Here is a 27,522-nt window from a genome sequence, read left to right on the forward strand (position 1 = left end):
GTCTTCGAAGCAATGTCTCGATCGTCAATCTTCACACAGAGCTGGACCTCAACCGCACCTTGCGGATGTTTTGGGAGCAGGAGGAGGTTCCGAACCCACAGCAGCTTACTCTTTCTGAACAAGCAGCCACCGAGCTCTTTAGGTCTACTCTCACACGGGATGAAAATGGGCACTTCATCGTGCGACTGCTGTTCGATGATTCGAAGCCGGCGCTGGGTGAGTCCCTCACTTCGGCCATCAAGCGATTGCGATCGATGGAAAGACGTTTCCGGCAGGATGAGGAATTCCATACGCTGTACTCGGAGTTCCTCAGCGAATACCTGGCGGTGGGGCACATGGAAGAGGTGCCACCGGACGAACTGGAAGTAGAGACTAGCATGTGTTTCTACCTTCCACACCATGCCGTCGTCAAGGCCAAAAGCATGACGACTAAGTTGTGGGTGGTCTTCGACGCCTCGTGTGCGTCGTCGACTGGCGTTTCGCTCAACGACAGACTCCTGGCGGGACCCAACGTCAATCAGGATCTTTTCTCGGTGTTTCTACGTTTCCTAACCCACCCGGTGGCGTTTTCAGCGGACGTAGAGAAAATGTATCGCCAGGTGATGGTTCACCCGGCGGATCGCGACTACCTGAGGATCGTGTTTCGTGAATCGGAGGATCAACCAATCAAACATTATCGGTTGTGCACCGTGACTTACGGAATCAAGTGCGCTCCGTACTTAGCAATCGAAGTCATGAAGCAAGTAGCCCGCGAGTACAATCAAGTGTATCCCGAAGCCGCGCAGAGGATTGAGCTCGACACCTACGTCGACGATTTTCTGTCTGGCGCACAGAACGTTCAGCAAGCGAGGAAATTGAAGGAGCAAGTTGTGGAGATTTTGGAGTCCGCTGGTTTCCACCTGCGGAAATGGACCACGAACTGTTCGGAACTACTCCAGGAAGCACCGGAGGACGATCAAGCGCCGGTCGATGTGAAACTAGCAGAGCAACCAGACGCAGGCAAGGCACTCGGCATTCAGTGGTTACCCAACATTCTCGTTCATGGTTAGCTTGAACCCGAACAGCGAGAACACCAAACGGCAGCTTCTTTCTGATTTCTGCAAGCTATTCGATCCGTTCGGATGGCTGTCACCAGTACCGTCAGAGTCAAGATTTTGTTCCAGCAACTTTGGCTTACTGAGTTCTCGTGGGACGATTGGCTGCCTCCAGCAGTCGAACCAGCGTGGCTTGAAATCAAGGAAACTCTACATCAAGTGTAGCAGATACGCATCCAACTACAATGGGAAGATCGAATTGCATGGAGTCGCGGATGCGTCGGAGATGGCGTACGCTGCGGTAGTGTATGCTAGAGGAAGGAACGAAGCTGGCGACATAGTCTCCTGGTCGCCAAAACCAGGGTGGCTCCGATCAGGCAAATGTCGCTATCAAGGTTGGAGCTCAACGCAGCGGTTCTACTATCAACACTGATGGAATCAACAATTCAAGCGCTCAGTCACCTCGAAGTGGATCCTTGGGCCTACATGGACAGCAGTATTGGTTGTCCACTCATCCTCGCAAATGGAAGTCTTATGTAGCCAACCGTACATCTGCAATTCTAGAAGTGCTGCCGCGTGACCACTGGAATCATGTGCGAAGCGAGTACAATCCTGCCGACTATGCTTCACGAGGTCTCACACCTAGTGAACTTGTGACATCGAGAATGGTCTACTAGAACGACGATCCAACTACACCCTTATCGTGCGCACGCTGGCATATGTGAACCGATTATTGTTGGCACTCAAGGCGGAGGACGCGAACCTCGAACCCGGACTTTCGCCGAACGAAATCTACGATGCCAAGGCGCACTTAGCTCGAGCTGCACAGTACGCTTCATACAAGCAAGAACTGGAGCTGTTGCAGAAGGGTAAGGATTTTCCAGCCAAACACAAACTGTCTGTCCTTCACCCCTTCCTGGATAGCCAAGGAACGATTACAGAATTCATCCTACTCATACGACGTCAAGCACCCAATTATACTCCCGGGGTAAGGTAACAAGGTAACCGAACTGCTGTTGCAAGATCTTCATCTGCGAAACCTCCATGCAGGTCCCACACTGCTCCCAGCTACAGTCAACCAACAATACTGGGTGCTCGGACTTCAGACGGCTGTCCGCTTAACAGTTCAAGGATGCACGCGTTGCGTTCGACTCAAGGGTAAGACGGCGTCGCAGCTCATGGGCAGCCTACCGGTGCCACGGGTGATGGGCACTCGAGCATTCACCCACTTCGGCGTGGACTACGCCGGCCCTCTGAAGGTTCATGCATCATGCGTTCGAGGTGTAAAGATGACCAAGGGCTACATCATAGTATTCGTATGTATGGCGACCAAGGTGGTGCACTTGGAGGTCGCCAGTGACCTCTCGACCAACATGTTCATTTGGGCACTGAAGCGATTTATTTCACGAAGGTCTCATCCGAACGAGATTTGGTCGGATTGTGGAACAAACTTCGTTGGGACCGACCGTTGGCTGAAGGAGATTCAAACTGCGCGACAGACCCACAACGAAGCTGCTTGTCGATTTCTCACCAACTTGGGAATTAAGTGGGTGTTCAATCAAGAGCGCCAAGAAGCACCTGATGGCGGTTTTGGGCTCCGAAGTAGCAACGTTTGAAGAACACTCAACGATATTGGCGCAGGTGCCTGTTTCATCGAAGCCTGACAGCTACGAAGCACTGACCCCAGGACATTTCCTGGTCGGTCAGCCGATCAACCTCTTCCCAGAGCCTGATGTCCGTCACATCCCGATGAATCGTCTAGATAAGTGGCAACTTCTACACAAGCACACAACTGAAATCTGGCGTCGTTGGTGAGTCTGCAACCGCGGAGCAAGAGACGAACAACCGAGACTAACCTGGAGAAGGATCAGCTTGTGCTGATCAAGAACGATAACGCGCCGCCGGCTCAGTTGCGGCACGGGCGAGCAGAGTACTCACGTCCCATCCAGAAGATCTGCGTTCTACCAATGGATTGAGGCAGCAGTGCCTCAAGGCGGGGGTGGATGTTTCCCTGTCAATACCACCCAGCCTTGTCGACCACACCTGCGTCGACGAACCCCTTGCGCAACTGTCAAACTGCATGCCTCCTTCGATCGAAATCTTTCGGCAAAAGATTAATGTGCTTTCCGTCGTCATCATTTTGAAGTACTGTACCAAGCACCGAAGAGAAAAGACGCAATAAAATCCAAGGTTCAAACATCCTGGTTGTTAAAAAAAACAGAACAAAAGATGTTCTATACAGTCCAAAATAATCGAATTCATAAAATAAAAATATAAAGATATATATAAAATAAAAATATAAAGAAAGATAGAAGGATTAGTTATTTCCATTTAATTCCACTACCGTAATTACTTGTCCTTAACAGATACCTTGACAGATACACATAATTCGTCTACAATATACAGTCCCACGATTATCTGTTTAGGCTGTGAACCATTTGCCGAGTTAAATTTAACTCGTGGTTAAAAGTGACATTTCGAAAGTTATTTTCTATGTTCGAAAATCCCCATGCTGTCGATCGCCCGATTTTCGACCCACGGTTGTCAAAAGTTAACTTCTTGTCTGTCAGAAATAACCATGCTCGGATAGCAGGGTTCATCGATAGCTTTCCGTCTGTCAAATTTTAACCAAAAGTTAAAAAAAAATCACCAAATGGTTCAGAGCCTTAGTAAACAAAAACAGTCACTACTAGGAGACAAACCAGCCCAGGGCTGAAAGTCTCCATAATAAAGATAAAAAAGTCCCCACTAGCTCATCGACCTCCTTACATCACAACAATCCACTACCACCCCCGATCGTTCAAGCCCGGCGCCTCGAAGTTATTTAAATGAAAGGACGTTCCGAGAACTCATATATGGGTCATTCCAGCTCAAGTGGGTACAGCTGCGGTTGATGTCACCGATTTGAGCCAAACTTGGCCAAAACCCTTATTTTGGTATTCTGAACAAACGCCTTTTTTGATTTTGCTCTGAAGTGCCTAGAGCCCTCTCGGCTACAACTCTGGATTTCCGAGATTTATAAAAAGTTCATCTTTCAGAAGACATTACTTCACAACCAAATAAGTTATTCGTGATCTTAGAACGTCAATTTGAAGGTTTTAAAATACTGTACCCACTTGGGCTGGAATGACCTATATGTTTTCAAGCCCTGATCGAGCATACGTCATATTTTAGCGCTCTGTTATATGTCCTCGGGGGAGGCACAACATGTAACTAGGACGAAACGGGACTTCCACTTGGGGCAATAATTGATCCGGTGCTCCTCCATGTTGCATAGGAAACATTAGTTTTTAATCCCGTTGTAGAATACACTAATCTCTCGATTTAGGGATGCCAATTCTTTTTCACATCCACATATAAACCTCTGCAAATAAGCGCTGTATACGAATCCGGCTTGGACATCGCAGCAGAGGCGGACCCAGGAGCTCCTGGTCCCAGGATTCAAAGATCGCCGTTGGCCGTGATATTTCACACCGTTCTCGTTTCATTCCGAATGCTACTGGTTTTCAGTCAAATTCAGTTTATTCCTTCTGTATTCCTTTTTTTTCTGCGAGTAATCCGCGAGATACTACCATCAAAGAGCTAAAAAACTCACTACAACATATATCTTGCGTGTGTTTGCTAGTGTCTGTGTTTTGTATTCTCCACTCAGTTTCAGGATTCCAGGCTTGCCAATTTACTAGGTTAGCTGATTATTATTCAATATGATATAGGTAGGTACACTCGATACGCTAAACAACACCATTCTCTTGCAGCTGAGTTCAGGCAGTAGTAGAGTCGATTTCATGCGTCTTTACTCGGTACGTTTAGGTTTGCATGACACTACACTGTTGCTTTTTTTTTTTGTCTGAGATGAATCCAGATTTCCTCTTCCGTTTTGCTCTGTTTGCAATTTATTTTCTTACATGAACTAGGATGGCTAATATTTTACAGCGTCTACGAATTCATTATGCGGTAGTTTTCGATTCGATTAAATCCAAAAAACGAAACAAAAGTCAATATGTTTTGGGGCGATCTTAAATGTAAAAGAATAGATATAATATTTTATGAGCAAAACATACTAAATGGAAAAATATGGTTACATCTTATGCCTTCGATTGCTGTTTGGGTAATAATGGAGTAGGTATGGTGTGAGTGCGGTGTGTGATCGATTAAATACAAATATTGGGGAGGTGTTTTAGGCTTGCTAAATCCGACAGTGCTTCTTAGATTCCAAATCCAACTGTCCCACTAGTATATCTATTTCTTCACAACGCAAATATCCACCCGAAGACAAAATTAATACATATGTACGATAGAGCTGTAACAATCCTGTCTCCTGCATCTAACCTTACGACAATTAAGGTTTAACATATCGGAATTCCTTTTGTTTTGTATCTCTTTGCTTCACTTTACTGCTATCATCCGCAATAGTAAAATATTAAAAAAAAAATAAACGACCTTAAAAAAAATCCGATCACAATCAGGCTACCTTTAATATAATTTTCGATGGAAGAAGCTTTGTTCTGGTCAAAGTTTCCCCGTGTATTTCTTACACGAGCTGCGAATAGAGTTGATTTTCGATAAAATGACACAAAAAAGAATACAAACAAATTGCTTAGGTAATAGGATACAGTAATTGTAAGGCCGAATCAACCGAAAATATATATATATAAATGGAAGTTGCATTCATTACCTTGCCTTAGACCTAACCGGATGAATTACAATTCGCTTTTCTTGTATCACTTCTTTGAATTGTTTATTATCAAATTCATCTTTCCTTCCTTAAAAAAAATCAGCGATGAATAATGGACTTACCTTCAGTTACCATTATCTATGAGCTATTTACACGGGATATTGACCACCCGAGGTGCTGCCGCCGCCGCCGCCGCCGCCGCCAGCAGAACGGTTCTGCCGCCGTCCCGGATCGCCACCGGTAGTGCGACTCAGTTGGTTGATCGGATTAAAGTTAACATTTGGTAGAGCTGCTACACCGAGACGACCACCGCTACCCGCCGAACCGCTGGCCACTCCACTGGTGGAGGGAAGATTAGGGGCGGATCGGATCTGACGTCGCTTAGCTTCGTCGCGGAAGCTAGCACCAACCATCTCGTCGTCTGTCGTGTCATCCCCGTGGAACGATCCACTGAGATTGCCGTTCAGGATGTTATTGCTAGCGGTGTTGAACGCATTCCGGCTACCGGTGGCGATCGGGCGCGTTTCACCCGTAGCCGGCTCGACATCGTCGTCGTCCGATAGGATCTCCTCCTGGCGTGGTTGGTTGCGAACGTAGAAGCGCATTTTGCTGTAGAGGTTGGGGGTAATTGCTACATTATTGTAAACTTGACTGTATGTATTGTATTAGGCTTCTTACCTCACAAATCGCGACCAAGCTGACGTGGACGACTGATCCTCGCCGATTGGACTGTACGGAGACTCGCCACCTTCTTCTATGACAGCCGCACCTGCTACCCCCGGCTGCCCTGGCTGTGACTGCACCACCCGTTCGAAGGGATTGAACCGTCGCTGTGGTGCTCCTGCCATCTGTCGGAAGATGTGCAGTGCTCGCGCTTGGGCTTCCGCATCGAGCATTTCTTCATCATCGGTAGTCATGTTAACTACATGAGCTTCATTCGGTCCTCCCGGGGTAACTGCGGCTCCCTCCTGCGATTGATAGTTGGTCGGCGGCGAAGACGTCGAGCTGGCCCCGTTCGGTTGGGTTTCAACCGAATTCAGTAGCGGAGTGTGTTCATCGGCATCCGACGATGACATGCTGTCGGTGGACGAACGCCGACGCGGTGGCCTACGTTCTCCACGGGCAAAAACCTTACGCTTGCAGATCGGACACACCCGGCGGTTCTTCGTCAGCCATGGGTCGATACATTTCACGTGGTAGGCTAGAAGAACACAAATTATTAATTTCGCAAACAATGTACAACCCAATCTAATAACGCATACCGTGGTGACAGGGCAGCACCCGCAGCCGTTCGTTGTCCACGTAGTCATCTAGACAGATGGCGCACGTATCGTACTGCATACCCTTGGCGAATTTCACAATCGGAATCTTCCTGAGGACGCTGTTGGGCAAACGGTGGCGCAGCATACGGCGGCGTTCCCGTATGCAGCGTATGACCATGAAGCAGACCTGCCAAACCCGCACGGGAGAAAAGGGAAGCGTTGACAATCGGGACCGAACTCGTTACCATTTTACCAAAACCAGTATTCATGCATTGCAAGTAGACTCACCATTATGATGAAGCATAATCCGACGACGATGGCAAACGGGATTATCAAGTTGTTGTTGATGTTGAACGGTATGTCGTCGGTGATGATCAACTCATACGTTAGCGGGTACAGGAAACTCTCGATAATGTACATACCGTTGCTTTCACCGATGAACACAGACGGAATTATGATGTCCTCGGCGTGGTTCGCTGACATGCGCTCTGGGGGAAAGAACGGGATTAGAATTTAGTGTATTTGATAAACGCATGGTAGGAATTCATTCACTGCGAAGCGAAGAAAGAACCCTGACTACAGGACGTTTGACTGCTGTTGCAGTAAGGAATATCCGCCTGCCCTGAGATCAGCAAAAGCATACCGTTTTCCATCGAAATGGATTTCCCATACAAACATAGTCTACCCCCTGGGTTTTTTTTTTTTAAATTTAGTGATTAAGTACCTATTCTTGTATTAACTGTAAACATTCGCAGCCTTTCCCAGCAAGCTCTAGTTCGAATCGAAGAAGAAGTCCGTCAGCCTGTTCTTGTTCTAATCACTTCAAATGGGTGTTTTCTGTTCATCCTTAAATCGTCGTTCCCCCTGGGATTTTCCCAAGAAACTCATGTACATTGTACTCACTGTGGATGCATCGTTTTGATAGTATTCTCTTAGAAGATCTATGAACTGTTTTCTGCAATTCCTCCTAGACTGCCGTTAGTCGCATAACAGTCCCACGTAGATAGGAAACCCACAGAACAAGGGACTATTATGTGAATAGTGGCAGTAGAGCTCATGTCGACTGACACTGAGGACAGGGAACTCATTTGGTCGAAACGTTGATTATATCGAACTCGACCATTTCTAGATGACCAAATCAAAAGTTCCTATCTGCATTGATTGATTCTCTTTATCGGCTTTCTCTTTTATCACGGCTATGCTTACAGGGTCTCTCGCATTTCCCTTTGCTTCCCGGTATGACCTCTTACTTGAAACTCTCTTGAAACTTCCTTCGCACCTTGTCATGTGGAAACTCGCTGCCGAATCGAAGTACCCTTCTTCTTCCTTGCCGCTGCTCACTGCCAACATTGCACACAGGGCCTTATCTTTCTTCTTCATAGTTTGCTTCTGAGCACGCTATTTCAAAACTACCCAAATTTGGGTATTATACACCCAGATCCGTTTGCTGGTAAACGGCTGGACAATGCGTACCATTGATACTTCGCGTATCTGCAGGTATAAAATAGACCCCACTAGCGGTCCTTAGCCTCTTGTCCAGTAACTCCTATCCCTACCTCCCCACGGTGCCGGCTGGGGTACGAGTAACCATAGGGAAGATCGGGTAACCAACCCCGGTGGGACCTTGATCGTATGCTGACAGGGAAGTGGGGGGACTCCTCTCTCCGAAGAGTGCAGTCTTCGAACGTCTGTTCACCATGGAGGTGCGACTGATCAACGTCCTGGTCCCAGCGTGGGACTCTAAACAGTGCTGTGCACGATGGGCCCCCGGCGAGACAATGGGGGTTGGTGCAGGCCCTACAAGCCAGCCGTAAAAAAAAAACAAAAGTACAGGAAGCAAGCAATGTAAATACGCACCGGAACAATCGGCATAGACCCAAGCAACGAAAAAAAGGACTAACGATTGGAAACTCGGAACATGGAACTGCAAGTCTCTCGATTTCTTGGGAAGTATCCGCATTCTTTCCGATTTATTGAGGGTCCGCAAGTTCGACATCGTAGCGCTGCAGGAGGTTTGCTGGAAGGGATCGTCGGTATATACGTATAGGGATGGTTATACCATCTACCAGAGCTGCGACAATACACATGAGCTGGGTACAGGATGAGGATCAAAGGCCGTTTCTTCAATGTCAGCATAATCAACGTGCACAGCCCTCACTTAGCAAGTGACGATGACGATAAAGACGCTTTTTAGGCGCAGCTGGAACGGGAATACGACAGCTGCCCAAGCTTTGACGTCAAAATCGTCATCGGTGATCTTAACGCTCAGGTCGGCCAGGAGGAGGAGTTCAGACCGGTTATAGGAAAGTTCACCGCTCACCAGCTAACGAACGCCAACGGCCTTAGACTCATCGATTTCGCAGCATCTAAGAACATGGCCATACGTAGTACCTACTTTCAGCATAGCCTCCCATATCGGTACACCTGGAAATCACCGCAGCATACTGAATCGCACTTCTCGGACATTATCGACGTCAGGACCTATCGCGGCGCAAATATCGATTCGAACTACTACCTTCTAATGGTCAAGGTGCGGCAAAAACTTTCCGTTGCTAACAACATTCGGTACCGACGGTTTTCCCGGGAAGCTGACCAGACTGCTCAGGGCTACGATGGATGGTGTATCGGGTGCGTTATCGGACTCATTTGAATCTCGCAAAGAACTTCGACAAGGCGATGGTCTTACCTGTCTCCTGTTCAACATTGCGCTAGAAGGTGTTATGAAACGTGCGGGCTTTAACATGCGGGCACGATCTTCAATAACTCCAGCCAGTTCATCTGCTTCGCTGACGACGTGGACATTGTCGGAAGAACGTTTCAGGCCCTGGTGGAGCAGTACACCAGGCTGAAACGTGAAGCAGAGAAGGTTGGATTAAAGCTCGGATTAAAGGTGAATACATCGAAGACAAAGTAGCTGTTAGCTGTAGGAACCGGGCGGGATAGGGCTCGCATAGGCAGAAGCGTGACAATCGACGGGGATGAGTTCGAGGTGGTGGATGAATTTGTGTACCTCGGATCATTGGTGGCGTCGGATAACAACTGCAGCAGAGACATTCATCGTCGTATTATTGCCGGAAGTCGTGCTTACTACGGACTCCACAAGACCCTGAGGTCGGGTAAACTTCACCTCCGTACTAAATGAACCATGTACAAGACGCTTATAAGACCGGTAGTTCTCTACGGGCACGAGACGTGGACGATGCTCGAAGAGGACCTGCAAGCACTGGGTGTTTTCGAACGACGAGTGCTTAGGACCATCTTTGGCGGGGTATGTGAGAACGGTGTATGGGTAAAAAAAAAAAAAAAGAAGACGTGATTCAACATGTTTGCAAGCATCAGAAGAAATGTCGCAATCTGCGTTATTTGATTTTCTCCCGGACCAGAAATTAGTGGCATCGCGAGTGATAATTTTTAATTTCAGTTTATTTACGCGCTGCAAGGTGCCGTGAAAGAGTTCGGCACAATCGGTGTTGATGTTGACTCGCTACTTGAAACTTTTTTTTGTGTGTTCGAAAGAAATTGATCGAAAGTGTACCAAAAGTGCTTCTGAACGTGTTTCGCAGTTGGGAGTGGTGAAGTTCGTAAATTCGCGGTTTATGTTCAGTGAAAATTCCGTATCACAAAATTGCTCAACGAGTTCCTTTTTTTTTGCCGTTTGACGACGACGGGCATGCGAGAGAAAAATAAGCATCGGGAATGTACTCCCGGCTGTATTGATTTGGTGAGTTCGTTCCAGTTGAAGATTGTTCTTATACATATCTCGATTGCATTTTCGAGGGGACGTCCGGAGAGCCTTGAGATTTAGGCGTTGTTTAGTTAAATACATGTACCTCTTCCAATCCTTGTTCCTTGCCTCCTGTGCTTCCTCAGAAAGCTGACCGATTAGAACAAGGAAATGTTCAATCACGGCTGATCCATGTATCAATACTTTATGAATACTAGCTGGCAAGTAATACCAGGTTCGATAGGCTGGTGTTGATTAACAAAGCCAAAGCTTGTAGATCTGTGTATTCGGGTAAAGGGTTGCTCAAGGACTTCTTCAAAGAATGAACCAACTTATTTTCATCTACAGGACTTGCGTGAGAAACGGTTTTCAGGATATCCGTCACCTTTTTCTCACCTGATTCATTCATCTTCATTTGTGTCGCAAATGCTAGCTCATTAAGATGGTAGCTATTCCGAACCTCTGCAGTTTTCTTCCTCTACGTTGTTTCACAACATTCTTCGAAAGGAACAACCTTCCGTCCTGCCACACTTTTTGCATTTTCAGAAAAAAGACGGAAGCAAGTTTAAAACGTTTTCAGGAAGCGTAAACGGCTTACTGAAATACTCGGCGTGACACTTGACAACCATGCAAGAGCATGTTTGGTCCAGAGCTTTTCAAAAAAAGTCACACATCGTTTTCACGGGTTTTCCGACATGTGTAGCCACATCCGGCATAATATTCACATTTATGTCATAACACTGGAGTACCTTCTTATAAACGCAGTTGAATTTTGATGATCGGCCTCCACTCGTTTTTGACCAGAGTGATAAGAGATCATGCTTATCAATTTCAACTTAAATTGAATCAAGAAAAAAAAAGATCATTGGCACTTGTTGTGATCTAACGATGAATTGAAAAATTTAAAAGAAATTAAGAAAATCTCTCCTTCGCTTGGCTTCCGCAGTTCTTCTATCTTACATGCTTTCATATACTTTCACAATGCTCGATAAACATTTCAAATGGTCCTATCTGCTTTGATCGATTCTCTTCATCGACTTTCTCTTTTGATAACCACTGCTATGCAAACAGATTTCGCGCTAATTATTCAACATAGTTTGATAAAGGAGATTCTTATCTAGCATCCAAAACGTGAAATACAATAGCGAAAGGTTTTGAAGCTGAGTTAATAACGGAAGAGAAAGTCGATGAAGAGAATCGATCAATGCAGGTAAGAGCTTTTGAAATGTTAATCTAGAATTACTTCACGCTTGATGAAAAACAGTGATGAGCACTATGGAAAAACACTTATTGACTCACAAGTTTAACTGAATTTAACTTTTTCATTCTTGATGCTGCCTTCTGCGCAATTTTTGGAAAGAAAATGTGCCGTTCTTGAATTTGATAAGCTTTGAGAAGTGAGAAATTTGTTTATTGAGTCGGTTACTATGGAAACGAATTTATTACGCGGTATAAAACACACTATCCCCTTGTTGTGACATGACTTCTGTAAAGCCTATCAACGGGTGTTTGTTTTGATCATAACTCTCCAGCAGACGGACAAATTTACCACCATTTGAAAGCTCTTTTAATGTAGTTTTAGATGCATTTGATTTCATCTGCACCTTTTTGCACCTAAGAAAGATACGCAAGTTCAAAATATGAGGAAAATAGAAGAAAATTTATCAATAACTCATCCTATTAAAATGATGCAGGTATAGTCTGTTCTAGAACGATGTGTATTTTAGTATACCAATCAACTTTGTTGAACATAATGAGGACCTAAAATTAAAGAAAATATGTGTTTTGATGAAATACGTGTTTTTGGGGGTCCGTCCTCAAACAACGCTCTCCATCTCGGTTTGAGTGAAATTTAGGACTTTTATGTCTTCAGCAAAGTTGTTTGTAATCATTTTTGCTACAACTTTGCTAAAGACGTCAACCATTTATCTCGACATTTTGGAAAAATAAATTTTTCATTCCACTTTTAGAGGGATTAATCACAAAACCCATGCCTTTAAAATATGAAGCATGTCATACTCATCAACTTTGTTCAAGACGTCATTACTCTAAATCCGCTCTCTATTAATTAAGAGCGTCAAAATGGACTTTTTAACCACTGTGCGACGGCATAAGTTCGTCCACGTAATCTTCAAAGGAAGCAGGTTTTTCCAACTTTCGACGTAAGTTTATTCAGTAATTCGCACCAACGAATCAAACCATTCTAAATCAACATTTCAAAAGGTCCTATCTGCATAGATCTATTCTTTTCATCGACCCCAGACAACCAGAATGCACGTATATTCAAAGTTGTTTTCGTGATATACAAACATATATACAAACAAACAATTCGTATAGAATGCAAAGAAATGGCTTTTACCTACAAAAGTGGAAGCCATATACGTCCATATTTTCGTTTATTTTTAAACGAGTTGATTTAACATCCTATACGATTTAATCTGTAATAACAAATTCATTTTTAAAAGTCTTACGATGTAATTCGATTAAATTTGTGATACAGTACGACGGGAAAATGAGTCATCGCATATAAGTAGGAAATTTGCATTCTACACGATTTAACTTAAACATAATGCTATGTATGCCATTCTTTTATACGATTTTGACTTAAACTGTAGCAATTTACGATACTGTCTGTACATTGTGAAACGACTTCTGGTTGTCTGGGACTTTCTCTGTCGTCAATAACTCAGCTGCAAAACCTTTTCCTATTGTATTTGACGTTTTGGACGCTAGATAAGAACCTCCTTTATCAAACTATGTGGTAGAATTAGCACAAAATCTGTTTGCATAGCAGTGGTTATGAACAGAGAATGTCGATGAAGAGAATCGATCAAAGCCTATGGTCCTATCCATTTGAAATGTTCATCGAGCATTGTCCTGGAATACCTTCTACACGGCCAATGAGATCAACCCAAATTTGAGTTCAATTTACTAATAAATTGCAAAAAGTGCTTAACTCAGCGATGAGTAAATTTGCCTCATGTTTTTCCAGGTTTTCCACAGGAAAGCATGAGGCAAATTTACTCATCGCTGAGTTCCTGCAATTTTTGCGATTATGAGTAAACTGATCTCAGATTTGGGTTGATTTCATTGGCCGTGTGTATAGTTTCATCGTTTATTACACGGCCAATCATACCAACTCAGCGACTGAGATTAATTGAGTCAGAGAATTTTCTTTCCATACGAAATTTACTCAGATTTGGAATAAACTGCAGTTACTCATAGCTTGTGAGTAACTGCAGTTTATTCCAAATCTGAGTAAATTCCGTATGGAAAGAAAGTTCTCTAAGTCAATTAATCTCTGACGCTGAGTTGGTATGATTGGCCGTGTACCGAACTGAAATTCGACAGTGAGCATGCATAAGGGCGTAAACGCGATGATAGATTCTCTTCGTCGATTGATAGCCAATACAACCTGTTACAACTCTGCATTGAAAAAATCTAGAAAATTGTTTCGCTTAGCGATAGCAATGCAAAGAGAAAATCGATGAAGAGAATCGATCATCGCATATACACCCTTATGCATACTCACTGTCGAATTATTCTTCTCTATGCAATTGTAGCCAACATTCGCTCACTGACCTCCGGATCAACTTCTTGACTTTCGGCAGGATTTACTGCGCGCCAGGTGCTTTCCCGTATCAAAGTCATCGTCATCACGAAAACCCACGATGCATACGTTCTGCCGTCATCGTAACTTCTCCGCAGTCGAAAGATTCACAGGGTTTCCAAAGGCACATACAATTTCATTAGTCCGTCCTTACGCCATCACCGCCAACCGATACTGCTTGTCACCTTCGTACTTCCATTCGTTTCGCTTCCAGTACCAGTGATGCAAAATATCATGACACTCACGTGACACTCATCCACGCATCAACTGTCGACTATCGCTGACAGAACGTTTTGTCACGTAGTGAGAGGGCGAGCCATGGCAAACAACAGTCACCAGTAATGGTCGTTGCTCACAAGTAAAACGTTACACTCGCTGCTGATGATGAAAAGCACAACGAAAACAGTGAAGACTTCTGCAGTACGATGATGAGAAAAAGCGAAACGACAGAAGAAAATGAAAACAATGCCTACGCATTCCAAGTTCGTCTTGGCAGGCGCGACTGTGTGAGTTACAAACAAAGCAGGCAACATGAAACGGAAGCTGTTGGGTTCACTCACCAACACACTCAAATAAGCAAGTAAAGCAGCAACTGTTTCAAAACGAACACAGATGAGTGTCGTGATTGTCGGGAATGACCAGATCGGTGATGGATCACAACCGAAGACGACATTCACCAGTTGCTTTTTACTTCTTTCGTCAACTTGATGGATGGTCATGGAGAGAGCTTCAACGAGCACATTGATAGGAATGTACAAAGCATTACTACCATCAGCTGTTTGATGATCGTGATTGTGATAGGTCGCAACTCTGTCCAGTACCATTTCTGTGGACTGCATCTGTTCGAGATCATGGCTTCTCAATGAGCTGGAGTAGCTTGATATTCTTGATTCAGACTATGGCCAGTTCTGGACCCGTAAGGAAAGTGGACGCAACCCTTTTTTCTGCTAAGATCCCTCTAGTTGGAGCAGCTAGTGTGTGTTTCGTGGTTTTTGGGGGTTTCCGCTGCTGTGTTTATTTGTTTATTTGGTTCTAACAGACTGAGTTTAGTCCTAATGATGGATTAAGCAATACTAGGAAATAAAATATAGTCAAGACGTAACAAGCTGCAAAGGCCGTGAAGTCCAACTAAATTCCTAATTCTTAAAAATATAGCACGGAATCTCTGACGCAGCGTCTCACGTGCCAAGTGAAAATCAAATAAGGAAGCAACACGATTGAAAACCCTATGTAGCCCATTGATAGCACCATACGAACTATAGTTTGTACGACGAAAAGGTATCCTCAGCATTGCGTTGTTACGGAGTGCTCGTGGTTGAACGTTAACGTCGATTTGTTGTAGAATAGAAGGATAATCGATTCTGCCTTGTAGAATGTCTGCCACATCTCTTCGACTCCACAAAGGATCCAGGTGAATTAACTGGCACCGACTTTCGTAGCTTGCAAGGCGATGAGGATCCCTCCAAGGCAATCGTCGAACGGCAAACCAGATGAATCGTCGTTGAATAGACTCTACTCTTTGTACACTGTTTTGGTAATTGGGATTCCATACAGGGCAGCAGCATTCTAAAACCGACCGGATGAGGGAGTAGTAGATTCCCGTGAAACTTTTAGCTATCCTGAAAATGAAGCCGAGCGTTCTGGATGCCTTGTCAATCACGTACGAGATATGCTGGCTGTATGTGAGTTGACAATCTAAGATGACTCCCAGATCCTTAATGTGATTCACACGATGTACGTCAACGCCTTCTAGAATATAACTGAATGTAATTGGATGTTTCTACCGTGAGAACGTGATTACTGAACATTTTGTTGGATTTACAACCATCCGGTTTAGCTGGCACCAATGAGCAAAAGCGTTGAGTCGGAGTTGGAGAAGGTGGCAGTCAGCGATGGCTCGGATTCGGAGATAGATTTTCATGTCGTCTGCCAACGATAGTCGTGGACCGTCGAGGACGAAATTGACGTCGTTGAAATACACAAGAAATATCAACGGGCCGAGGTGGCTACCTTGCGGAATACCCGAAGTGGCATTCGTCGATTGCAACTTCCAACTGACGATCAGATAGATAGGATGCAAACCATCGTAGGAGACTGCCGTTTATACCGAGCCTATCCAGTTTGGCGATCGCTATAGGATGGTTCAACTTGTCGAAGGCGGCTGATAGGTCACATCTGTTTGCATATGGTCTGTCATACTCTCCGTAATGTACGAGATGAGACACAGAAGGTTGGAAGTAGTCGACCGCCCTGCCATGAAACCATGCTGGTCTTCGCTCAAGTGCTGCTTGAAGTGAGAGACTAATGGTTCCACAACGACCAACTCGAACAGTTTAGATATGGCGCACAACGATGTGATGCCGCGATAGTAGAGAAACGTGCTCGTCAGGTATGTTATAGGGGATGAAGCTTCTTCGTTGCTCATTCACATAATTCCAAAAAGTTTTCGGGTGAGATCGAAGCTTCCGTTGAACATCTCGTTGATAACGCCGATAACATTGGCGACTGGTTCGTTGATATGCATGATTGATCGTCGTATAATGGTCCTTGAGTTGTAGGGTGTGGTACTTGGTGTATTTTCTTAGCGGGGCTGTTTTGGAAGACTTTAACATACGGAGTTCACTTGTTGGCCAAGGATGATGATTACCTTGTTTAGGAACTTTTTTCGGAACGTGTCGCTCAATGACGTAAGCCAAAATATGCGCGAGCGTTTGGGCAGCTGCATTGACATCGGCAGGGACGAGTATCCTGTGGCAATCCAAATTCGAAAGAAGTTCCCCGATACTGTCGTGGTTAGCATTTCGGAAATCGTAGGAGACCTCTAGGGGGGGGAATGACCTCAGGAATTGGGTTGCCTTCAAGTGCAATAACTAAGGGAGGATGGTGTGGAACAGTCTTTATCAACGGAGAAACAGCCATAGACAAATGCGGAGCAGTATCCTGAGCGGTGACGAAGCAAAGTGGTTGATTTGCTTCAGAGTAGCGATACTGTAATGATCCAAAAGGCTGACAGCTCCACAGTGAATGTAGAACGGTCGTGGTCTGGATACAGGAATCCACCGTAAGATGATCGCCAAGAAATTGCCGGTAGATTGAAGTCGCCAATGATTATCATCTCGTCAGCAGCTGTAGCGAATGAACGGCAAGATAGCTGTTTTAACACCGGTTGAAGAATTAGCGGCAGCATATCTATGCGAGCTCTTCGAAATCATCGTGATATCATGGATTCCTTTGCAACATATCGGGTGAGACCCGACTGAAGCGAAATGTATGGGGAGAGTGGAAATGCGAACTCCTTGTCTTTAACATTTCGTGAAGAAGAGGGCGGGCTCTTCTCCCCACTCATTCTACCCACTGTTGTTGGAAGGAGATTCTCATTTATCCCGTGGATGCACGTGGGCGATGTTGCCCACGGATTCACCCAAACCGTTTTGGTCCTTCATACAATGGCAGGTTGAGTAAAATTAGAGGTTATTAAACTTGATCAAGTTGAACAGCGAGGATAGTCCACAGTCTATCATCATCATCATCATCATCATCATGGCCAGTTCTGGCCCCATAACCACTTGTGAGTGACCTGGGTTTTTGGTCACATTCTGAACAAGTAATGAACAATTTATTTCAGTTTGTTTATACAAGTGATCAATACAGTCGCAATATTTACAATCTGCGGAGCCAATCGAACATATCACGACCAGAAACAGAAAAGAGCATATCTAACACTATTCTCATGTTCGCGTACGCAAAACAACACCATAATTGGGGCTAGGGGAAAGTTTTCCTTATTCCATTATGCTTTTAATTTGCGTTCGGTTGGCAAGGCATGGACTATCTTAGTTTTGTTTATAACATTTGAGTCTCTTTTCATTTGTTGGTCTTCAATATCTTGTATTGGTTCCCATTCATGCTAGATGGAATAACTCTCCGCCAGACTATAAACATAGCGACTATAGTAAACAACGGTCGTTAATGTCGTTTTCGTGTAAAATCGGTGCAGTGTAAGCAGGAATAAGCGCGAGTCATTGACAGCTGAACATCATTTGTTTGTAAACAAAAGTGCATTTGATATCTACATCCTAAATTATTCAAAAGCGGTTTTTCTAGAATCGTAGAAGGAACACTCCTACAATCCCTGAAGGAATTTATCGAGAATCTTTTAAAAGATTCTACAAGAATCCAAGAACAGATACTCCAATAATTGCAGATAGGAACAGGGGTTGAAACAGTTGACGTTTTTTTTACTACACTCGCTTCGTTGTCGTGCGCGACAGTCTGTTTGTATTCGTACACTCATGCTCTACCGTCGTCTCTCTCACACAACACGAACGGTAGAATAACATTCGAGCTAAAAGAAAATTATCAAAATAACTATCATATGACATGTGTGATTTCGTTGTAATTCCTCAATTTGGTGTAAATTAAACCATTTCTGATCAGAATTGTTATTACTAGGGCATCCTTGCTTACTATTTTCAGAATTCACACAAGCACAACATCAGCAGCTCTTATTATGAGAAAAACTAAAATACATACATTCGTGACGGTCTTCGGTGACAGTGTCGTATGACAGAACCTCTCATATGACATTTTAATTTGGTACTGTACTATGATAGCTTGTTTTGCAAGTGTCGGAGGCAAAGGCAGTCGATTGTCACAGAAAATATGTCGACTACCGTGACCGCTTACAAGACTGGATAGGAATCTTCAAGAATCTTACGGATAGATTTTTCAAGAACTGCCATTGTATTCGTAATAAAAATGAGCATAAACTACATTTCAAGATCCACATGTGAAAAGGGCATACAAGCTTTTTGTAAACAAATCTTTGTAGACCCTTTTCTCGCCAACCTAGGGTCGCCCACGCAAACCAACAACATCATCGGGAAGGGGAAAGTTTCCCCTACCGAATGATGTTGATGGTTTGCGTGGGTGGCATATGGGTAGCGAGAAAAGGGCATAAGAAGGTTTGCTAACAAAAAACTTGTATACCCTTTTAACATGTTGTTCTTGAATTTGTTGTTATCTGCATGTTCCCAGCGAAAAACGCAAAAATAGTGGATTCAGGAACGCATTGAAAATTACCATTTTATAAAATGATTTCATTATACATACACTACATTGTTCCAATAGGACAATGCTATGCTCGATTGGCTCCGACAAGTGACAGTTCAAATTGGCTCCCGTCATTGCATCCGCCATGCTATGAATATAGTGACTATAGACAAAACAGCTTCAATGGAGATTTTAGATTCGCATTTCACACGATACGGAACACGCCCCCGTCCCCATAACCTTTTTGGGCAATTCCGGACGCAAATAAATTAGTTTAGACGGTTTATTTTCGTATCGTTAAACAATGAAACAAAATTTTTGGGTTATTGTAGTGATGAAAAACGAAGTTTCAAATCAATTTGGCAGGTAGGCACTAAATGAAGATAACGATGTAATTGTAGCTTATGCGGCAAGTGATGCCAGATTCCAATACATGTTCCATCAAAATGAAGCTGCGAGATAAGTTTTCGAGTCGGATGAGCTGAGCAGTGCCCTGAAGTCTTCCATGAACGCGAGGAACAAGCGTCCGGGCAGTAATCCGTTGTTGACCTTCAGTTATGGAGTAGTGAAATGGAGCAGAACCATGAGGTAGATCACTCTTAACAAGTGCCATTTTTTTCTCAGTGTGCCGTATATGTGCCGGTCATTGTGCCGACTGTATTTTTAGTGAAAAATTAACACTCCGAATACGATGCCTTCGAAAAACGTGTAACGGCAAGATTGCAATAGCAGAACTTAGCCATTTCTTGATAAATTTAAAAAATTACAAGGGACAGCCCTATGGGGTTGTCCGCAATGGTGACGTAGGACTAGTAAATCTTATTTTTTGACTGCAGCAGGAGCTTTTGTTTTGTGTAGGAATAGGAATTTGAGCGAGGTTCTCTCTGTTTATACTCTTTAGTATGACACGCTTGACATAGATGGCCTACAGCGACTCACGAAGAGCTACTGATTCCGATCAATACCAGTGCGGCATCTTCCTCCTCAGTGGGCTCAAGTGGGCTGCAGCTCACTGCTTGCAGGAGCCTTTCGTTGTGTACTGGAGAACACCAGCACTTACCACGCGGTGATTGGCGATCTAACGATAGCGCTCGTGGCTAATAGGAGAAATAGAAAAATGATGATGCTCTTAAAATTTTGCACGTTGAGGTATAGGAAAAAAAAAATCTTGAAAAGCATTTATTATCCGAAAAAAAAAAATTGTAATTTTTTTAAAAGCTGCTACGGGGGAAGAAACCTCAAAAGGAATCCGATAGACGTATAATTTTAAAATTTTATGTTTTTCTTAGTTTTTGTTTCGATCTTTAGATCTGAACTTTTCTAACCTTGTATGCACAACCAAATTTAAAGAAATTACTTTATTCGATAAATAAAAGCGTTTTTAAAATATTCTCCCATACCTCGCCGTGCAAAATTATTATACCATCATCAGTTTTCTAATTCTCCTATTTGCCACAAGTGGCGCTTTATGCTATCGTTAGATTGCCAATTGAATGAGACCGGATGGAATTCAACTTTGAAATCTGTGTTAGGGAAATCGCTTTTCGCAGGAAATCGGTGATAATTTTAATTATCATAGCAACAGTTGCACATTCTTGTAATTTTCAAAAGTGATATTTTGAAAAATGATAAAGTTTAAAATTTGTCAGATGCGTAGGAATATTTCTGATCGATTGGTGATTAAATTATTGAAATTGGTCCAGGGGCAGCTGAGTTATTAACGTTCAAAATCTTACATAATTCTGTTACATGTTCCATTTTCGGTTTTCACAAAGTGTACCCCCATATAGAAATCACAGACGTAGTCCTACGTCAAAAAATGTGGTACGTCTAGAATTCCTAGGGCCTGTAAATTATTTTGATTGCAAAAAAGATTAAAATAGAGTCATCTACTTTATTGAAAAGCGAAAAGAGTCGCTACACGTTTTTTTTAAAGTAGTGTTTATGAGTTTTGCAAGTGGCCTAAGATCCATAAATTAGATTAATGGGCACAAATGTTCATAATCAGCCAGAATACAGTCATGGTTCCTATATATATAGAACCTGGAGACAACGGAACGGTCCTCCGGAAGATTCGGAACATCCGTAAAATGGGTCAATCCACGAAACTGATCCTAGAGCTCCGCGGTTTTTTCGAAATCATTAAGAACTGTGATATAAGAAAGAATTTGGGGTCGTGACATAAACATGGTCTCATATGGCTATGGGGCCGTCCTCCGGAAAATCCAAAACATCCGTAAAAGTGGTCCATTCATGAAACTGATCCTAGAGCTCCACGATTTTTTCGAACACACGTGGAACGGTGATATAAGAAAGAATTTTGGGTCGTGACATAAAAATGGGCCCAGATGTCCAAGGGATTATCCTCCGAAAGATCCGGAACATCCGTAAAAGTGATTCATCCATGAAACTGATTCTAGAGCTCCGCGGTTTTTTTTCGAAAATAGTAGTGACTGTGATATAAGAAATAATTTAGAGTCGCGGTCCCGGATGGCTATGAGACCGAACTCCGGAAGATCCGAAAGATCCTTAAAAGTGGTCCATCCATGAAACTGATCCTAGAGCTCCGCGGTTTTTTTTTCAAAAACATTAGGAACTGTGATATACTCCGAACCTTCCGAAGGCCGGTTCCATGGCCATCCGGGACCATGTTTATGTCACGACCCCAAATTCTTTCTTATTCACAGTTCCTAATGCTTTCGAAAAAAAACCGCGGAGCTCTAGGATCAGTTTCATGGATTGACCATTTTAAGGATGTTCCAGATCTTCCAGAGGACGGTCCCATGACCTTCTAGGTACGTGTTGATGTCATGACCCCTAATTAATTTATATATGCCATTTCCAAGTGTTTTCGAAAAAAAAACCGTCGAGCTCTAGGATCAGTTTCATCGATTGAACACTTTTACGGATGTTCCGGATCATTCGGAGGACGATCCGATGGCCATCCGGGTCCATGTTTATGCCATGAACCCAAATTATTTCTTATATCACAGTTCCTAATGTTTTCGAAAAAAAAACGCGGCTTTCTAGAATCAGGGGTTTATGGGTAGACCACTTTTACGGATGTTCCGGATCTTTCGAGGACCGTTCCGTTATCTCCAGGTTTCATATATAGGAACCATCACTGTATTCTGGCTAACTATGAACCCTTGTGCTCTTTAATCTAAATTAAGGACCTTAAGCCGCTTGCAAAACCCATAAACCCACCTTAATAAAAAAAAAAACGTGTAACGATTCTTTTCACTTTCGAAAAAAGTAGACGACTCTATATTCAATCTTTCTGCAATTGAAATAATCTACAGAGCCTAGGAATTCTAGAGGTACAATTTTTTTTTCAAATTCATCAAGAAATGGCCAAGTTATGTCATTGCAAACTTGCTGTTACACGTTTTTCGGAGGCTTCGTAGTCGGCGTAAAGTCTAGATAAAAATTTCAAAAGGTCCTATCTGCATTGATCTATTCTCTTCATCGACTTTCTCTTTTCATAACCACTGCTATGCAAACAGATTTCGCGCTAATTCTACCCCATAGTTTGATAAATGAGGTTCTTATCTAGCGTCCAAAATGTCAAATACAACAGGGAAAGGTTTTGCAGCTGAGTAATTGACGAAAGAGAAAGTCGAGAAAATCTGTTTGCATAGCAGTGGTTATCAAAAGAGAAAGTCGATGAAGAGAATCGATCAAAGCAGATAGGACCATTTGAAATATTCATCGAGAAGTATTTAACCCATCGTATTCGGAGTGTTAATATTCTGGTATGTTTGGCAACCCGGTATTTCTGACCGTTCGAATGTTTGGTGTGTGTACTGAGAAACGGATCTAAAGCAGCAAGAGACTGGAATTGCTCTGAAACTTGGCCTTAATTTGCGCTGCTTGCTGGTGGAATTGCTGGATTGCACCAGCCACTAGGAAGGACAATAGTAGCACGAAGCATAACAACATGAAAACTCGGCAAGGGAAACCAGTGCCAGGGAACCGGGGAAAGTAGGTCGCGATGACAAGCGATTTTGTGGGACGTATAAATTCATAATTTTCCTACAAGTCGGATGACCGGAATGTAAACAATGATAGTGATATTGCAGTGTTGCTAGTTTTGTTTAAATGTCATGTAAATTTCGGAACATGGGTGCCAATTAGTGTGCCCAAATTGTGCCGAATCAGTTTTCGGCACACTGTGCCGAGTGACCGACCGACCACTTTAAGTAGAACTGACCTAGAAGACCTTGAGAGAAGGAATCGCAGCGCGTTCAGAGATGCGCCATCCTTAATCGGCACTGGATTGGATTGATCGAAATCCAATCATTGTGCGTTGACGTTGACCAGGTGCAACTACTCAGGCAGTGGTTCGTGGAAAATTAGCACATCGAGCTGGAATCGAGCAACAAATAGGAAAAGCAACAAATGCTTCTGGGATCTGTAGAATAACATTTCGTGAAAAAATGGAGTCCATAGCTGAAGATGCTTCTATTGGCTACAGTTGTCGTTGGTCCTTGTTCATATTTAGATGGGTTCGATTATCGAAAGGTCCCAGGTGTGGTTAGTGCCAGCCTGGCACGCGATTGCCGTCGCTGATTAATATTGCCGATTCAGAGAAAAATTAGCATTTGGCTTCAGATGATGGCTGTCAGTTGCGTCGAATTATTTTCCCTGAAACGGCAATAACCAATTGGCAATCGACGCACATCGGTGATTGGCGCTCGATTGCGGAACAGAGACTGACATTACATAAAGGAAAGAAGAAGAAGACGTACCTTCGCGCGAGAGATTTCGTAGCGTGCGAAAGGAAATTCAATGGGATTATGAAAATAAGCCACATAGCTTGTGAACGAAATATAGAAGAAATCGACAGTGAGCATGCGTAAGGGCGTAAACGCGATGATCGATTCTCTTCGTCGATTTTCTCTTTTGTTAATAACTCGCTAAAATTAACGTTTCTCGGTGCGTTTGCTGTTGCTTTTAATAGCCAATACAAAACCTGTTACAACTCTTCATTGAACAAATTCTAGAAAATTGTTTCGCTTAACTGTAGCAAAGCAAAGAGAAAATCGATTAAGAGAATCAATCATCGCGTATACGCCCTTATGCATGCTCACTGTCGAAATGTTTCAGAGAACTTGAGGAGAGAGTTCACATGAACATGGGACACGAATTGATGGGCATATTCACATAACTTGAGGAGCAAATAGAAGAATTGTAGAAGTAGACACAACACGGTTGACCAAATCTCTGAGGAATCGTGTGGTAAATTTGTAGAACTTGTGAGGCAAGTCATAGGAGATGAGACGAATATGGGCAGTATTAGTTCTTGTGGGTGGTATGTTTAGAGGACTTCAAAAGTCAGCTTGAGGAGTTGTAGAGCAGACTACGAGAACTGATCTTGTTCCCAGTTCTAGGTAACCCAGCAGAGCCACAGAAGCATTTTGGTGAATTCATACAAAGAGCTACAAAGTTCTTTCGAGGGAAGTTTTTCTAAAGAAAGTTTGAAGGCCACGATTAGTATAGATGATTGGGGCACGGGACCAGCACCTACTTCGGATCCCTAAGCGAGGCCCTTCAGGATACATTTTCCAAAAACCTTCACGCAGAACTGGTCACTCTCGACCTATCCAAAGCATACAACCGGGCATGGATGCCGGGAGTGCTTGACCAGCTGAAGAAATGGGGACTCAAGGGACACATCCTAAAATTCATCCAGAACTTTTTGTGCAAACGTACCTTCCAAGTCACGCTTGGAAACAGCCGATCCAAAACATTCGAGGAGGAAACAGGGTTCCGTGATCGCCGTTACCCTTTTCCTCATTCGGATGAACGATGTCTTCACGCGGTTACCAGTTGGAATCTTCATCTTCGTCTACGCGGACGACATCGGCCTAATGGCTGTCAAGAAAACGGTGAAGGCACTGCGAAGAAAGCTTATTCAGGCCGTCACCTACGTATCGGCATGGACCTCGTCGGCCGGTTTCCAGCTATCCGCTACTAAGAGCGGATTCACCCACATCTGTCCGATAAAACACCAAGTCCTCAGCACCAAAGTCTGCATCAAAGAAGACCTAATTCCGTTTCGGAAAACGATCCGAATCCTCGGGGTCTGCTTTGACCGACATCTCACCTTCGACACACACTTCAACGATGTCAAAAACGGATGCAAACAGCGTATGAACCTGCTCAAAACTCTAGCGGGACGACATCCAAATGCCAACCGAAGATCCCGACTGAACGTGGCGAAAGCCATCATCAACTCACGCCTTACCTACGGAATTGAAGCTACGTTCCTTGCCAAGCCCCGATTGATCGAAAAGTTAGCGCCAGTCTATCAACAATCTCTCCGAATCTGTTCGGGTCTTTTGCCAGGTACCCCCGGAATAGCTGCTTGCATCGAAGGAGGACTGCTCCCCTTTGATCGCTTAATCTCCAAAACTATCTGTCAACGAGTCATCGGACTTTACCAGCAGACATCAGGAGGCGAACAATTCACTCAGGGAAGCATCCAACCCGACTCTCCCCCCGATATCCAAGCTTTACTGGGTCGGAGCGAGGGGTTGGAACATGCCGAAGATTCTGACCGACCACACAATCAAACACCAATTCAGAGCTGGTGCCAATCCTTCAGTGGTGGCACAAGCGGTACTCGAACTCCAGAACCGGAAATACGGAGGATACACCATTCGGTACTCGGATGGCTCGGTAGCCCAGGGAAAGGTAGGAATCGGGATTTTCGGTCCAAACCTCGCGGAATGCCATAGACTCCCGGATCAGTGCCCCATTTTCTCTGCGGAAGCCATTTCCGCCTTCATTGCAGCCACCATTCCCGACGACCGACCGACTCCGCTAGTGTGGAATCCGATACGAGCAAACACCCTTGGATCCAGGCTATACAGGAACACGCGCCAAACAACACAGTCTTTGTGTGGATACCTGGACACTGCGGGGTTCATGGTAACGTAAAAGCGGACCAACTAGCCAACTCAGGTCGTCGTATGGCCAAGTACACGCGAATTGTACCTGGTCCGGACCTCAAAAAATGGGTATCAAAAATCACCAACGAAGGTTGGGCTCGCGATTGGGCGGCCAGTGAAACCCCTGCCATCAGAAAAATTAAAAGAGACATCTCCAGGTGGGCGGACCCACCGATACATCGAGAGCAGGTCATAGTATCCCGACTCCGAACACATCATACAAACATCTCCCACAACTACAAGGGAGACGGACCTTTCCATAGGATCTGTGATCTATGCCGAATTCCTCAAACGGTGGATCACATTATCTGCCACTGTCCGAAATACGAAGCGCCAAGAACCCGCTACGACATCCCGGGAAGCATCAGCGATGCCCTCGGTAACGATTCTACCAGAATTACAGCCCTTTTAGCTTTTCTGCGGGAAGCTGAGCTGTTCGATCTAATCTGATCACCTAACTCACCATCATCATCATCACTACCATACCAGATCACACTCGGAACCAGAATCTCACAACCAACCACCCACATCAGCAACTATACAGACCAACGCAACGAAAACGGAATTCTCCAACAAAATGACAGAATTAAGACAGCCACTAAGCAACTAAGGGACCCCACCCTCGGAGGTTCCCTTCCAGGGCCACCAAATTAAAAACTCCGTAGCTAAAAACTCTGTCTCCGGGGCCCCACGCCCTTTTTCGGAAATCCCCTCTGGGATCCAAACTATGTTGTTAGGGTAATTTCCCTCTGGAATTGCCACCCCCCTCAAATAGGGGATTCCCCATCTGGGATTCCCAGAGACAAACCAGCCCAAGGCTGAAAGTCTCTTTAATAAAAAAAAAAGTATAGAAGATTTGTAGCGGAATTTTGTAGCAATGTTATATTGCTTGGTACCTCAGAGTATAACTATGGGTGGTACATCTTGCAATACCTTCAGAATGTGTTAGAATAATTTAGACGGACTTTTGCGAAGAGTTCCCGTAATTCCAGGGGCAATTCATGGGAAAAATCGCCCAACCGAAAGTTGTTCAACAGTCGTAAATAACGAAATTGTGCACACCTTCCCAACTTACCCAAATCGTTGCTCCCAACGTTGTGTACGATCACGGCGACGTAACCGGCTTTCTGCGCATTGCGAACCTTATCCTCGAACGAGCAATTGTACCTTAAATTGGTAATGGTAAATCTGTCATAAATTTAAGCTCGT

At 44.1% G+C, this 27,522-nt stretch overlaps 2 protein-coding genes across 4 annotated transcripts in view; one reads left to right on the forward strand and one right to left on the reverse strand.

Moving 5' to 3' along the window:
- The window catches only part of LOC135698958 (serine proteinase stubble), a 667,696-nt gene that overhangs the window by 349,412 nt on the left and 290,762 nt on the right, over positions 1-27,522 (forward strand). The gene's annotated exons all lie outside the window — the stretch shown is intronic.
- gzl (godzilla E3 ubiquitin protein ligase) overlaps positions 4,592-27,522 on the reverse strand; it is a 61,842-nt gene continuing 38,911 nt past the window's right edge. For 2 of the 3 annotated variants that reach the window (XM_065219121.1, XM_065219122.1), the window contains exons 4-8: positions 27,389-27,501; positions 7,260-7,459; positions 6,972-7,158; positions 6,388-6,910; positions 4,592-6,318 (exon numbers count right to left, since the gene is read on the reverse strand). In XM_065219121.1, coding sequence (XP_065075193.1) covers positions 5,859-6,318; positions 6,388-6,910; positions 6,972-7,158; positions 7,260-7,459; positions 27,389-27,501 — 1,483 coding nt within the window. In that variant the 3' untranslated portion in view covers positions 4,592-5,858. The remainder of the gene's footprint in view (positions 6,319-6,387; positions 6,911-6,971; positions 7,159-7,259; positions 7,460-27,388; positions 27,502-27,522) is intronic. The other variant, XM_065219123.1, reaches the window with a different exon arrangement.

The sequence above is a fragment of the Ochlerotatus camptorhynchus genome, unplaced genomic scaffold (assembly GCF_037179485.1).
Source record: "Ochlerotatus camptorhynchus isolate MF236.1 unplaced genomic scaffold, CSIRO-AGI_Acam_v1.1 ptg000099l, whole genome shotgun sequence".
In the NCBI taxonomy this organism is placed as follows: Eukaryota; Metazoa; Arthropoda; class Insecta; order Diptera; family Culicidae; genus Ochlerotatus; species Ochlerotatus camptorhynchus.